Genomic DNA, 15,755 nt, shown 5'->3' with positions numbered 1-15,755 from the left:
TCAGGCAGGCTGCCGCGTCGTATTATACGAGCGCTGAGATGGATGGCTGTTGTTGTAACACAAGGTGGGGTCTGGTCTGGTGTAATAGGTGTGAGCCTCAAGCTCGGGGAGGCGTTGTCAAGGTCCCAGAAACAGGCCGCAAATCCAAACCGAGAAAGAAAATGCGATGTTTGTTGAAGAAGGAAAAGAAGTAGAGAAGCAGAGCAGCCAAGAAGAAAAAGAAGAGAACCCGCGAGCGTCAGGTGGGTTTAATGGCGCGCACGCCGCAAGACGCCGCAAGAAATCAGGGTGAGCAAGGAGCAAGCAACGTCGTCATCCGACAGCAATGATGAAAGGGACCCCCGGCCAACGATAGGGTGTCAGCCGCGACCTTAGTGGAGGGGCTGGGTACTGGGCTTGGGCTTGGACGAGCGGGAGCTGCTCTGCTGCTGGGCAAAAGCGGGGATCTTCTTTGTCCTTGCTTGTTGTTTTTCAAGATGGTGGCAGCGGACCGGGACGGGAAGGGAAGCCTAAGAAGGATGATCTCTGTCTTGGTTGTCAAATAGATGTCGAGTGGTGTTGAGATTCAAGAGACCAGATGAGATCGAGTCAGACTGAACGAGGGCGTCAAGAGGGTTTTGTTGGCGCCAAAAGCGACAAAGGCTCGATGCCATCCATCTTCTTTCTACACGCAGCCCTGGATGGAACTTGCGAGACAGGCCAGACCAAGCCAAGCCAGGTTGCCTACTCTGCGACCCCAAAATGCCCTATTTGCGACCCATCACCAACGAGGATGCCATGGCGGCCCAATGAGCCGGCCCCTTTGCCCACGCGAACCGTCGTGATGGAGGGTCAGACCGTCGTCAGTTGCGCAGCCGGGAAGGACATGAGACCTGCCAGCCTGACGACTTTGACTCTGCCTCAACCTTTTTTTTCTCGTGTCTGCCCAAAGGGCGTTGCCGAGAGCCCTGGCGTGTGTTGCTCTCCCGATACCTTCCCTGTCCGTCTGTCTGTCTGGACTGGACTGGAAATTCCCTTTCTCGAACCAGATTCTGATCCCAGTTGCCAAAACCAAATCCCCACGAAAGCTCGTTTCTTACAACAAGGTCAAGGTCCGGCTGTGGAGTGGAGTTGTAGTGACGCAATGGTGCAGGAGCTCACACAGCCTCCCCGGCTTTTGGCCCTTGGTCCTGCTTGGTCTTGGTCCTTGGCCCTTTGGTGCTGGATGGAATCCGGGAGCAGGGCTCAGAAACGCCCCCTGCTGGGCGCCACATCGCCCAGTGCCAGCGAATCACCCGTCAAGTCGAGGCGCGACTTCGGTGAACTCGAGAGAAAAGGTCCGGATGATAACTGAGCTGACAGACACAGAGAAAAGGATGCGAGTGCTCACAGAAGCCGTTGCATGCAAATCATTGCCGGTCGGGATCGGCGATGGAGTACGACCTGTCGGTGTCGGGCATTGACACTGAATCTCCAAACAGGGATCGTCGTCATCGACCGGGAAGAGCTGGACTCGCTCAAAGAAGCTCTGATCCGCTTGCTTGTTGGGTATCGTCTGGAGCCCACAAGATGGAGGCGGACGGGGATGTCGCTGCCATCAAAGAAGCCTGACCGCCGCCTTGGTAGCCACTCTAGAGCCCGATGAGGCTTTTGCGTCTGCTCATTCGTAAGCCTTGTTAGCTGTCAATGCCTTGTCAATCCTGTTGGTGCCTTTTTTTGGTCTCTTCCATGGTTCCATCGTCATCCATCACATGCTGCGGCTTGGCCGGCTTCGGTACTTAGACAGGCACAAGGTAAAAAAACAAGGGCAACAGGGCACAATTGATCTAGATTCTTCTCCCGCTTCGCTACACACATGCTTCCGAGAGATGAATGTCAAGTGGAATTGGAAGAAACAAGGATGCAATGAATTTACAAGGAAACTTCGTTTCAGTCAAGCTTCATGCCAAGGATCATAGGAAGGATCTGTGCCCCCGTGTTCCTGCCCGTTCCTCAGCTTCTACCCTACACGTGAACGTGGAGATGGCCATAGACAACCCTTAGGCTTAAGCCTGGGCTTGGGGATCTACTCTGATCTGCGCTGAGGTTCGGTTCTAACCTGTGAACCATGTGGATGCTTATTTCGTCCGCCTCCAACAGTTGCACGGGTCCATGCAGGTACCCTATACGAGTGGTTGACAGAATGAGGCTTCTAGAATATCAATATTGAGGCGGCCCAAGGGCTGGGGACCATTGGGCCTAGTATCATGTTGCTATGCACTTTGCCCGGTAGACAACCCCATGGGCGTGTGCATTTCGAGATCTAAGGGTCCTTCGAGACTCTGACAACGAGTTCAAAACGGTATGACTGCAGCATTGTGCGAAGCCATCGAAGAATGTGCCATCGACCCCCCCCCCTGTTCAAATGAGAACCGCTGGCTATCGATCAAGTTCACTTCACTTGTGCATATGCAATAAAAGCTAAGCTGGAGTGACGTGTCTGGAGGTGGACCCAAGTACACACGACGAGGTTGTCTGCAGATATGAAGCATCACAGGCCTGCAGGTTAGGGTTTTCGCGATGCCAACAGCAGAAGTGGCTGCCGTAGCAACACACTATATGGCCAATTTGGGGAGCTTTGCATAAGACATTCGCCCCGAATGTTTGATTCTATCTAGGTCCCCTGCTTCGGTGGAAGGCTTCGAGTGGTGTTGAAAGTGCCGCCCGCCGTCTGAGTATTCAGGCTGCGGTCCTGGAACAAACTGGCTGATCATACGAGGAGAAAATTGTGGCAATATTGGCACAGCGATGCCTGATCCATAGCTTCCTATCGCTTGCCCGCAATCCGCTACCTTATTGTGATGCCGAAAGCACTATCGTGACCCTAGTTTAGGCATCACGCACTTGGCGATCTCACTACCCAACAACACGACCAGCACTGACCATTGCCAGGGCCTGCCCATGAAGCAAGCTAAGAGAGATAAGTTAAAAGCTGAGTAATAGAGCGGTATTTATGTTTCTCCATCCCATAAATGTCTCATGCCTCGAGACTTGGAGCTGTAGTCGTACTGTTGAGGGTATCTCCCTGTTTCTCTGACCTTGGTTGAATCCTCTCTGAGTGACTGGCTTATAACGACTGCACTGACTGGGCTTTGCGATTTCCCACTCGCCCATAATAGTATCACTGGAGTGCTATTACTCACTAGGAGAAACGCAAGACTACCTATCCTGAATACGTCTGACACGACTGACGACGAAGCAGACACCCAAAGCGAATGACGCAGCTGAGGGAACTATAATACACCAAGTTCAATACCCTTGACCAAAAGACTCCAAAAACTAAACAATTCACTACTGTGCTAGCATTAAACATGTAGGAGCGACAATGTGAGGCCATAAAGGCCAACTAAGCAATACTATCACAACGCCCGACCAGTATCACAACCCTACAGGCCACGCTTCGTGTCCTTGGCGATCAGCCCTGTCAGGCTCTTCTCCGGGGTCGGGTACTCGGGCCGGCCCGCCAACATGTTGACCACCTCGGATAGTCCTATCCAGTGAGCGACCTTGGGTCTTCGGTTCGGCCAGTCGGTGCCATTCTCCTCCAGCTCCTTCATCTCCGTAAACACAACCTCCGACCCTTGGATGCCGATCACAGTCGTGCTCCGAGGATCCTTCTTAACGTGGTTGTGAGCGTTGCGGCCAAAGCCTTCGAGGTGCTGGATGCACTTGATGGCCAGACGGACGGCTCGGCAGCGGTCCATGGGTGAGGGAACACCTCCCTGCTGGACGTGACCGGGGATGCTCTCTCGGCTCTCGAATCGGTCATGAGCCTCCTCACGGATAATGTCTGCAATGAGCTTGGCGTTGTAGACCTTGCTGGCCTTCTCGTTAACCAGGATCAGACGACCAGCGCGGGACTGGCCCTTGTCCTTCTTGAACACTTCCTTGAGGTGGTTGACATCCGAGTTGAGCATCTCGAGACTGACGCCCTCCTCGGGGATGTAGACGGCGGAAGCACCAACATCCAGGCCGCTCAGGGTAGCAATGTAACCGGAGCGACCTCCCTGGGTCTCAATAACAAACACACGGCGACGGGTGGCAGAAGCTGACTGCTTGATCTTGTCGCAGTAGTTGACGAGCTCATTGAGGCAAGTGTCAGAGCCAAGCGAGTACTCGGTTCCAGGAACGTTGTTGGAGATTGTGGCGGGAAGCAGAGTCATGGGAATGCAGAGCGAGGGGTACGTGTCTCTGGCCTTGCGCATCTGAGAGATGGAGTGGAAGGCCTCGAAACCGCCGACGATGAACAAGGCATCGAAATGGTAGTCCTCAATCAGGTTGGCAATCAGCTCCATGCCAGACTCATTGGGAAGCTCTCGGTTGGTGCCAATCTCGGAACCACCCTTGCTGGCCCAGCCATCAACCTCGAGCCAGTCAAAGGGACGGACGGATCCAAAGGGCTTGTCGCCGTGGTGCCTGGAAAAGCCGGCGAAACCGTTATGAATGGCCATGGGCTCATGGCCTCGGGAGATACAGTATGCAACAGCGGCACGCACGGCAGCATTCATGCCACCAGCAGGGGCACCGACATTGATGAAGCCAATTCTCATGCGCTATTCAATTAGCATAGATTTCACATAGGAATAATCAAACTTACGTCCTTCTCAGGAAGCTTCTGGTCGTCCACCATGACATTGGTAGTCAGCATGTAAGAGTTCCACTGATCGTAGAATTCGGCATCTCGAAGAGACATGGCCTTCTCAAAATCCTTGGCGTCAACAGCCTTGGCAAGTTCCTTGGTCTCAGCAACAGCCTTCATCAAAGGCTTGCGGACAATCTTGTTTTCGTTGATAGCGATGAATGGCGTCTCCGTCTCGGGGGTCGCATCGAGAACGGCCTTGACGGCCTCGACACCCTGTAGGGTAGCCAGCATTCGATCATAAGCGACAGCCGTTCCACCTCGCTGGACATGACCAAGAGTGGTGATACGGGTATCAAGAGCAAGACCACCCTCGCTCTTGTCGGCGAGAAGGTCCTTGATTTCCTCGGCAGTGATTTTGGTGCCGTCCTTGTCGCGAGCACCCTCGGCGACAATGACAATGGTCTTGCGCTTTCCGAGGCTCCGGTGCTGTAAGTCGTTAGCGCCATCATCATGGACATCATATGATGTCAGTCAGGCACTCACCCTCTGAACCACCACCTTCATCTCCTCCTGCCAGTCATGCTCCCTAGGTCTCTCGGGGATAAAAACAAAGTCGGCACCAGTTGCGACACCGGCCATGAGGGCCAGCCAGCCGCAATGCCGTCCCATGACCTCGATAACGAAGGCGCGCGAATGCGAGGAAGCTGTGGCCTCGATGTAGTCAACCATCTCGCAGATACGTGCGAGAGCCGAGTAGCAGCCAATTGTGGCGTCAGTTCCAGTAAGATCATTGTCGATGGAGCCGACAAGACCAACAATGTTGAGGTGCTGGTAAGGCTCGACCTGGCTCGCCGTCAACTGGCCATCCTGGACAAGCTCCTCCAGCAGAGAAGGCCACTCGGCGCGGAACTTGTCGGCACCAGTTAGGGAGCCGTCACCTCCGCAGATGATCAGAGCGTCAATGCCAGCAAGAACCATGTTCTTGGCGGCCGTCAAGCGACCGGGACGCTCGTAGAAAGCCATACACCGGGCAGTACCGATCAGAGTACCACCCTCAGAGAGCCAGCCTCGAACGTCGTTCCACTGCATCTGCCGGATAAAGTCGCCGCCCTGCACCAGGCCTTCGTATCCCTCATAGACACAGAAGGCATCGCAGTTCATGTGAAGCGTCATGCGCACGACGGCGCGGACGGCAGCGTTCATGCCGGGAGAGTCACCTCCCGAGGTCATGACAGCAATCTTCTTTTTGGGAGCCATCTTGGATTCGGCGATGGCGGAAAGGACGCTGAAGGACGAGGCAGGTATCGGTCGGTCGGACAAAAGATGATAGGGTATAGGAATGCTTTGCCAGAGCTTGTTGAGGATGTCGAAGATGGGCCCAGTAAGAGAATGGAGGGGCCAGGCGAAGAGCTGTAGATAAGAAAGAGAAGACATTCAGTACCAGTACATGATCCGGAAAGAGCGTGAAGCTTACATGTAAGTGGTAAAATAGGAGAAGAGAACAGAGCAGCAGCAGAGCACAGCCAGCAAACTCAACGGACGATGTCGTCTCACCAGATTCCGTGAAGGGGGGAAATTATTATGGCGCCAGCTTCACGAGCCAAAGCCAACCTTGTCGTGGTGACGCAGGTCAGGAGCGAGGGCAAGGGAGCCAAGCAAGACCGCCCGACTGACCGAGACGAGAGGTGTGAGAGGTCCAACGGACCCAATAAAAGAGGGGAAAAAGAGCTCTTATCGCTTATCGGCCCGCGCGGGGGACAAGTGTTGGCACCAAGGTGAGCTCTTCTGGTGGGATATGTTACGATTCGTAAGGTCAATTATTAGCACACTCACCTCACCTTTGTTTTGTGCTCTGCTCTAGACGTTCTAGTCTCGGTGGTTTTATCTTGCCCTGCCCTCTCAGCCCCCCCTCTTCGCTAGGTATCGCACAAGTGAAGCTGCCATGCTGTCGACAATAATACCTCATCCGTAAAACTCTCTCTGCCCACCGCACCGGCTCAACAAGAACCCACGTTCCGGAGGTACTGGATGTAGACAAGCCGGCCAGGGCAGTGGGCAGTGGGACAGACGTCTGCCGAGACGTCAAAGCCTCAGTCACTGACTGGCCAAGCCGGGCCTGAGGATAGATATGCGCATTACCTCGGGCATGATTATTGCTCAGGGGTTCATCAGTTTATGTAGTCGTCGTCTCGCAGACTCGAATGTCGATGTGAAAGCTCGACTCTCGAGTCAACTGCCGACATGGCCTGGGTCAACATCCAAATCCCATCCCGGTCTGCCGTCGTTGGCATGCAGCAGTTCGTGGGGCCCAAGGGAGAGAACAACGGTAGTGGTAGTAGCGAGATCTCACGATGCAGGGCGATTATTAAGACCACCCAGCGGAAAGATGACCGAGATGCGCCCTGGGCTGGTCTGTAGCGAGTTCTGTACTAGCCAGGGGCCAATTCATCACTGACGAGCCATGGATGGCTCATTTCACCGTATAAATGTCAAGACACGCCACCCGCCTCACGGCATGTCGCAAGCCTCAATGTCGCGGGCCTCAGACTGAACCAGTTTTGACAAGCAAAAAAACATGAAAAACATGCAGCAAACAACAGAAACGATCCAAGGCAACGCCTAGCGCGCGATCGTGGCGCCGGGGAAGCTCATAGCGTCCCGCCAACGGCAGAGCTGGAGCAAAGCAAGGCAAGGCAATGATGCAAATGCCCAAGGCTACCCAGCGCGTCGGCGCATTGAAAACTGACGAGTCACTGAGGAAACTTGATGGTCGAGCAGCGGCCGAGACAAGCAGCGAGGATCGCTGCGTAACCGTACGACCCCGGGGTCACGACTTGCAGCCCGGGCAAAGCAAAGAAGAAAAAAAAAAAAAAAAGGCCCAAAGGTGAATCAGTCATGCGGCTGGAGAGACAGTTTTATGCGCTGGCAAGCGTCGTGAGATGGGATGGATGGCATGGCTGATGCGACGATAGAGCGCGTCTGCTGACCCAGCCTGAAGCGCTGAGCCGCCAGGACCCTGGGAGAAGCGCCCCTGAGCATGACGACAGAGGCCTCACTGGGCCTCAGGCCTGCCAGGCGTCAAGGCTTTTACAGCTCTTCTGTCAAGCCGTTGACGGTGGCGTAGAGTTCCCAGGTGACCTACCCCAGGTACCGTCCGTCACCTAAGGCTCGGAGAATCATTGGAATTCCGCAACGGCTTCTGGTCTGATGTGCTCGGTATACATCCGTGATCATGACATCCCATGATCTCGGGCGTCTCAGCGCGGCAGACAGGAGGCGACGTCTGCCTGACAGGAGGACGAACGGATGGTTACAGCTCGACGGCATCCCTCTCAACACTCGACTCGACTCGGTCCCATCGGGAGAAGTTCCGGGGTCAGGCGCAGCGACGCCGTCATCAGTCATCACCCGCCTGTGCTTCCATCGTCGAGTCGCCGGCGTAATCCAGGAGAGGTCACTGGAAGGCCCGTGGCAGGTTGCGGAGGCGAGGTGCAGTGTGCTGCGGATGACGGACGGCGAAACCTGGGGCTCGTCACCATCACGGGGTCACCTGGCGGGTCGGTCAGGGCCATTGGATTGGGATTGGAGTCAATGGATCCTCTTGGGCTTTTGCTCGTCCAGGGCTGCTGCTTGGTCGAGAATCAACGTCACATTTCCAATCCCGGGCTTCCCTTTGATTGTTGCATCAATTCGCCAGTACCGGCGGGAGCCTGGCCTAGAGCGGGCCAATTGAAGCCGTGAGGAAGACTGAGAAGTGACGAGACAAGGTCGGATAGAGTCCAATGCCATTCAGACTCAGACTCAGGGTCCTTCTCTGGTTCATAGGGGTATCTCATGTGCCATGCAAATTCCGCAAGTCATCCTCTAGTCTTTCAATCCCGAAGTCGCTCCATCGGTACAACACCCGCGCGTCAATATCACGAGGGTTGGTCGTCGCGGGCCAGAACAAGGCGAGGCGAGATTGCCCCGAATGCGTGACCAACGTGACTCGCGATGGGGCCTCAGACCGGTCTCTGATGAGTAGGTGCTGGACGGCCAGCGGGCCACTCATCCGCAAGCCCAGCCTCGGGGAACTGTGGACAAGAGTCCCGGTAGGTGTGTGGGGGTCTTTTGGGCTTGCCCTGGCAAATTCAGGGTCGCCCTCAGTTCTGGGAGCATCTGGGCTCCTCAGCTGCCCGATTCGCGCGACGTTCGAGGCTCTGACGGTCAGGGATGTGCTCTGCTCGCGACGGAACCGTTTGAGGGGAAATGGGCGAACGAGTAGCCTTGTGACTAGCCAGCGGCCACGTCCACGTTCGAGATTCCAAACGGACCAGAGGAACGCATCGGCATCTTCCATAGCGCAGCTCCATCGGGAAGAGTGCATGGCAGCTCAAGGGAACTCCGAGAGGAAGGGAAGAACAGAACGGTTTCCGCTTTCGGGTGACGGAAGGAGGACGGATGCGGTCTCGGGAGTGAAAACGGACGCTAAAAAGGGCATGCAGCCGCCCAAGGCTTCAAGGTTGCTACCCGAAGAGGTAACTTTGAAGCAGCCCTTTAGAGCTTAGCGGATCCCTGACAATCTAAACCCGTTTTAGATCCACTTTGAGGCCGCTTGAGCACGAGGAGAGGAACAAGTGCCTCTTCAGGCAAGGCCCCGTGGAACTGGTCAGCAGGCTGACTTTTCGCCTCCCCCTCTCTGCCACCTCCACCCGTGCGTGCTGTGCTCGCTGTGCTCCGTGCTCTCCCCCTGGCAGAAGCCCTGTCCTTGTGCGCTGTGTCGCCGGCACAGGCCCTCGCTCTCCCTGGAAATCGCGGGTCTTCTGGCTGGCTGCTCAGAGAGCCAGAGGTACGGATGAGCGACACCTGTTCCGCCACCTCACCCCCCACTGCGCTGCACCGCTCTGCGCCTGCTACCGCCTCAATCCGACTGCCCACACTCCTCTTTTCTTATTCTACGGACCCCCACCCCACCCGACTCGCTCCTCTTCCAGCGCACTCCAGCGCCCAATGGCACCTGCCCAGTAGATTTTTCCTCAGGGCACCTGGAAGTTCCTCCGCCGCGGTACCTCCGACTTGTACTGAGAGACTTCAACCTGAGCCGTGGCCGTGGCCCACCCTCTTCTGTCGCACACCCCGTGCGGTACGTACCTCGACCCCCTGTGGCTCCCACTCACACCCCCCCGGTCCTCGTGCGCTCCATTTACACAAAGCACACACCGCGACTCCCTTCCCCCATCCGTCTGGCTTCCCAAGTTCGCACACAACCCAAACAAGAATATCTATGTTTGATCCCCCCCGGACTCTGTCGTCCTCCACATACACATACACCAACTACGCTGTACTGAACTTGAGCCGTAAAGTTGACGATACTGCACCAGCCAGCAATCGCCTCTGCATGTCTACTCGAGGATCCTCATGAACCCCAGCATCCTTCCCGACAACTCTCCCTACCGCTACCAGCACCAGCACCAGAATTGACCTCGCCGAACGCGACTCCATCACCACCAAACTCTAACTCCACCAACGCTTTGGCGCATTGTCGGCTTCAGTCACGATTACTACCGCCGACGAACTCTGCGAACTCTCTCAACTGCATTCGATTGCACTTCGACTCTATCTTGACATTTACTACACTGACACTTAGCATCGCCCGGTCGAGTAATCGACAGGTTATGCCCATCATGCCCTATCGACTGGATACACACGTCTTGACTGTGGATGCAAACGTCATTCACAAGGTCGACACTGGCAATCCCGCCAACCTCTACAGCATGTGGACGGGTAAGTTACACCCAAGACGTGGCTCACTGGTGAATGCTGACAAGTCAGTCTTCTCTCGATGCGCAGACTCGGTTGAGCAAGGTCGAAGACTCGAGAACCTCAGCTGGCGCCTATGGCAGCGAGAAACCTTTGTTGTCGACAGCGAGGAAAAGACTACACAGACCCTTCCCCAGAACATTCCCTCCGAGACACGGATACCCGATCTTCCCCAACTCTCTGGCAGCGTCGAGTCCCTTGTAGATGAGGAGGCCGTCGACTTCACCTCCGTGTCTGCACCTCTCGAGATCGCTCGCCCTCGCGTACGACGACAGGACTCGTGCACCAGCACACGGAGCAAGCGCGAGCGTCACATTAGCTCTGATGACTTTGAGAAGATGATTGTGTCCATCGTCAAGGATAAGGGTCCTCTTTCTGCTCCTCCCCAGATCGCCCCCGTCTCAAAAGACTCAATACCCGCGCCCCCACCCTTTGAGCGCTCTGGATCTACTACGACCGAGTCGCAATCACCTGCCAAGTCGACCACCGAGGTGTCCGAGGCCTCAGCACAGTCCTCGCCCCAGAGCCTTTCCCGTACCACCGTCGTCCGTGGCTTCTCGCCTTCCCAGATGCCGATTCCCCGAACCATTGCCATCACCGCACAGTCCTCATCAGATGCGATCCCCGAGCCCACCTCGTCGCCTGCTGCCAAGCCTGTGCAGTCTAAGAAGCCCGCGCGGTTTGCGCTCGGTGGCTCTTGTTCATCCAGCGAGCAGGACCAGAGCCTGGGCAACGGCAAGCCCGTCATTCCCATTATCAAGAAGCCCATGTTCCAGATTGGAGGCTCATCTGAAGAGGATGGCTCTCTGAAGAGCGCACTGGCTTCGTCGCGACCCAGCTCGCTGCTGTCGCCCCGCAAGAAGCAGACCTCTTTTAGCAATAATGTCATGACCCGAACCATTGACGACGAGGCCGCCGTGGATTCAGACACCGACTACATTGACGAGAGCGCCATCGATGATGACGAGGACTCGTCGGACTGGGAGGACTCTATGGAGGAGAGCAACAAGTCTAGCATGGACGACAAGTTCTTCCAGCGAGTCGACTCTAAGCCTAACTTGACATCACGGCGATCTCTCATTACTCTCATGCTCGCTCAGAACGACCGCGCGCGCACTCTGGGTAACCACGCGTCGCAGTCCACATCTGCCATTCCTCGATCTCGCATGGCCAATGGACCTTCACTGGGCGCCTCTCCTAACGACTCTGACGAGGCCCCTCTTATGATGAAGGGCATGCGCGGACCTGGCCTCAAGCCTATCCATGAGGTGCCCCGATCTAATGCTCAGCCCATCATGGTTGGTCCCAGCCACGTCCAGGCACAGGCTGCCCTGTCGCCTCGAACAACGCGCCGCAACATGCTTGCCACTGAACTGACCGAGTCTCTGCGCCGTCATCTTCTCTGGGAGCGACAACAAAAGTCGTCGACGGCCAACGCGGTGCTCAAGCGAAGGCACACATCACACGATGTGGCCAACCTCAAGCAGTACCCTGAGAAGCCATGCATGAAGAAGAGCGAAGACGTGAACGCGAGCAGCTGGAACCAATACTTTTCCAAGGAGGCCAGCGACGGATACCACTCCAAGGGGTGGTAAATGATTCAATACCCATATCACGCATACCATCAACAAACAGCTATACCCCACTACCTACTGCAACGAATACCATACCGGATGCAAGCGAGGAGCATGCATCACCTGGCAGGATTGCCATCATGTACATTGGGCGGCGCACGAGAGGCATCACATCATCATTGAGCGTTTGTTTTGCTGCAATTGGCAGCACGCATTGATTGTTTTTACAAGGACATTTAGCGGACTCGGAAAACTCGAGTCAAATTTTGTGTTGATCATTTTCATTTCTGCACTCATGGCTGGCGGCGTTGTTGATAACGTTATGATACCATGGACTCGCTTCTTTGTTTGTCACGGCCTGGATTGGCCCGGATTTCGCGCGGGATTTGGGTCTTGTTTCGGGGCATTCATTCAATTCATTCAATCGATTGATTGATTTATTGATCAATGATCAATCAGGCTCAGGTCAGGTCAGGGCGTGTGTGTACTCTAGTTTCGGCAAGGAAAGACGGGACGGACAAGGGCAACCTGAGGACACCACCATTATTACGACTATTACTACCTACGCGAGGAGGCGAGGCACGGTACCTGAGTTTGGACGGGAGCATGGGCCACGAATACAGTCACAGTACAGTCATGTTTTTTTCTGACGAGCGCGAGACGAGGCGAGGCGAGGCGAGGCGAAAACAAAAGTGGAGGGGAAGGGAGAGACTGGCCTTGGCCAAGGATGAGAGTTGATCCATGGCAAGGAAAAAAGAAAACAAAAAAACGAGTAGTCAAAAAAACTCGTAAAAAAAGGCGAATTGTCTATGAAAAGAGCTTTGTTTAAAAACATGATGAAAATTTCACATTCAAGTTTAAAGTACCATCTGGTGACGTGCAAGTCGAGTGTCATGATTGGAATGCCAAGTTATGAGGGGTCGCGAGGTCCCTGAGAGGTTCTGGTACCTGGACAGAACTCGAATTGATGGATGACGTGCATCTGGGTCATTCTGGTGTCCCTTTGGTGTTTGGCTCTGAAGCGTTGGAGCTGAAAATGACCGTGAACCAACAGGGAGGGCCACAGTTCTTGGGCCGCCGAGTGGGAGTGTGGGTGGTGTGGCAGAGCGCAGGCCTTGCTGAGCCCGTGACTTGCAAGCACATGCCAGACGGAATAACAAAAAGTGATGGAAATGAGGGTGAGATCCAATGCATCCAATGCATGCATGCAATGCAATGCTGTTTACTACCTACCGTTCAGCTTCACATGTCAAGATTGACATTGACATTGGGGGCCTCCTCCCCATCTTTTACAAGCGGTCAACAACAATAACACGCACGCAATCCATCCCAATCTTTGTTGGGGATTGAGAATGGACAGAACTGCTAGGCCCTTTCAGACTCGGCCCAGAGGCTGCTGCTATCCCGAATGAGAACCCGTGCGCGGGAAAGCAACAGCACCAAAAGCTGACGGCGATGCTAGACTAGAGCTGAAAGACAACGAACGAGTCGGTCCTTGTCTAAGTTCCCCTCGGTTATGAAACCCGAGCCCAACCACCGGTAACGCTAAAAAGTTGAACTTGCGAAAAAAATGCGTGCGTGCGTGTTTTCTCCCCCTTGATCTCGAGAAGTAAAAAAAAAACTTCCGTGTCTGCGGGAGGATCTTAGAGGGGCGTGTCTTTTTTTTTTTTTTTTTGCTCTTTCTGCCTAGGATTGCTTTTTTTCCTTTTGCTTCCCCGGGACCTGGGATTGGATTTGCTGGGGTCCGGGTTAATTAACGGGGTGAAAGCTTTTGGGTTGCAGGCAAGCCACGGGTGAGCATTGAAGACGTGGTTGATCAAGTTTGGCATATGATGATGGTCAACCTACATTAGCATATGAAATTGTATGTATGATGATTTTGAGAGGCAACCTCAACGTGCCATCTCGTATCCGAGCTGATGAATTGACTTCTAAAAAAAATAAAAAAAATAAAAAATCATCAGTGAGGGGAAGCTCATTGAGCAATTGAGCCCAATTCAATGACTCCTCCCAGACTCGGGACTAATCTTGACCATTGCGGCGTCTTCTACTGGGTCTCGAAGATGGGAATTGTGGAAGAGAAACTCAGACCCCAAGATTGCGGAGCCGCAGTGAGCACGAGGGGGTGGCAGATTTTTCTTCCTCATGTCACACAAAGGCGGACAGACACGCACACCCCTTGTCTGTCCTCATTCTGGGGCCGAACACCTTTTAGCCACGGCTTTCAATTCTGGTTCACGGCGAATTGAGAGACATGATGAACCCGTCGAGCTGGAGTTCATTGTGCCGTGTCCGTAGCTTGCATATTATGCTGGTCCTCCTTTTTATGCACTCCTGATTGTGCACATCACATTTTCCAAAAACTTGACACGGCTGTGACTGACTGGGGTGGGTACGGACGAGGCAGAAGAGACAACGACGCCTCTCCCGTTCTGGATTTTCCGGGGAAGCCATCCTCAGTCGGTGTGGTGTGTGTGAGTAAGAAGTATGTGCCTGAGCTCAGACCTTGAAAGACCTATAGAATTGAGAGCGTCAACTGCGCCTCTCAGAAATCATTTTTTTTTTCAATGTAATACCCAGAAGCTTTGACATTGATATTTCCTCTTTGTGGAAACACATGGGCTCCATCATTGATAATCGCTCCCCCTCATCTCAAAAATCCATCCGCGTGAGCTCTGTCTTGTCTCCGCTGAGGCAAAATAAAAACCACAGGTCACACGGCGCGTCATTTGAGAGGGGGGTAAGCCACAAGCTTTTTTTGCCCTGCCGAAGCTCCCCGGTTTTGCTTTTTATTATTTTTCCCTGCCTGCCTGCTTGGTGTGGTTCGGATCGAGAAAACGACGCTAAACCGGGGGAAGAGAGGGAGAGGGGGTGTGAGTCTCTCTGTGGCTTGGGGTTCATTGCTTCTTTTTTCTTCATTGTGGCGTTTTTTTCTCTCTCTGTCTTTCTGACTCAGAGCCTCTTCTCTCGTGCGGTTAGCGGCTAAAAAGAGGCAGCAGCACCGCCGGCTAAATTGAGGGACATGTTCGGCCGGCATTCGGGCGGTGAATGAGGAAAAAGCCTTTTGCCGGCATGATTTCTTACTAAGGTCAGGCAGGAGAGCTCACAGGAGGCATTAATTGATGGAGTTTCTTGGGGTGAGAGAGACTTAGAGGCAATTCGGGAATAAACAAAAGCCTCCAAATCACACGCGCGCAATTACCGATCGGGCTTTTCGGAGAAAGGTCCCTGCATTGCATCCAACTGTTGTTCCCCTTGTGATTTGCCTTTGCCTCTCAGAATGTGGAACCCGAACCCCATGAGAGCTGTTGGAAATTCTGAAAGTCATGAGTCTCGAGATATGCAAGAGCTTCAAGCCTAGGCTTTCCGATTTCTAAACCAACTGACCGACTCTCAACCATTACGTGACGTGACGCCCTCCCGTCACTATCCGCTCGTCCCTTGGGACTACCGCTCAACGGTCCGGTCCCCGAATCCCTACCCAGCTTATTCATTCTCATGCACTTTGCTTTCCCAAGTATACATGTATACCTCGGGTCATGTCGGAACTTGCCCGTCCAACTCGGCGGGGTGGGGCCTCCGGACTGTTCTCCGCGTCTTCGCCTGTACAACACCGAGGTTCGGGGTCCGCCCGCTTTCGGAAATCTGGGGTTAATGGCCGCAGACCTGCGCTGGCCAGCTAGATTTCCGGGATAGGGAGGGTGTGCAGAAGAGAAAGGTCTCCGAGAAGGCCAACAGATGCAACCAGGGTCTAAACTACTGCGTATTCTTTTTTCCCCATG

General features: G+C 54.3%; 2 protein-coding genes across 2 annotated transcripts; one reads left to right on the top strand and one right to left on the bottom strand.

Moving 5' to 3' along the window:
- Nucleotides 1-3,404: 3,404 nt before the first annotated feature.
- On the bottom strand, nt 3,405-5,857 carry LRP88_13355 (phosphofructokinase-domain-containing protein; the record flags this gene model as incomplete). Its single annotated transcript, XM_083249729.1, has 3 exons — nt 3,405-4,571; nt 4,646-5,086; nt 5,144-5,857. 3 exons carry the CDS (start codon nt 5,855-5,857, stop codon nt 3,405-3,407), a joined length of 2,322 nt encoding a protein of 773 aa, XP_083094063.1.
- Nucleotides 5,858-10,263: 4,406 nt separating this feature from the next.
- LRP88_13354 (uncharacterized protein) lies at nt 10,264-11,994 on the top strand (the record flags this gene model as incomplete). The annotated part of the gene is made up of 2 exons (XM_083249728.1): nt 10,264-10,363; nt 10,412-11,994. 2 exons carry the CDS (start codon nt 10,264-10,266, stop codon nt 11,992-11,994), a joined length of 1,683 nt encoding a protein of 560 aa, XP_083094062.1.
- Between the last annotated feature and the right edge of the window lie 3,761 nt (nt 11,995-15,755).

This window comes from Fusarium phalaenopsidis, assembly GCF_050370095.1.
Source record: "Fusarium phalaenopsidis strain FUZ10S chromosome Unknown contig_32332, whole genome shotgun sequence".
In the NCBI taxonomy this organism is placed as follows: Eukaryota; Fungi; Ascomycota; class Sordariomycetes; order Hypocreales; family Nectriaceae; genus Fusarium; species Fusarium phalaenopsidis.
Note: the sequence above shows the minus strand (reverse complement) of the source record. Positions and strands in the feature narration are given on the sequence as shown.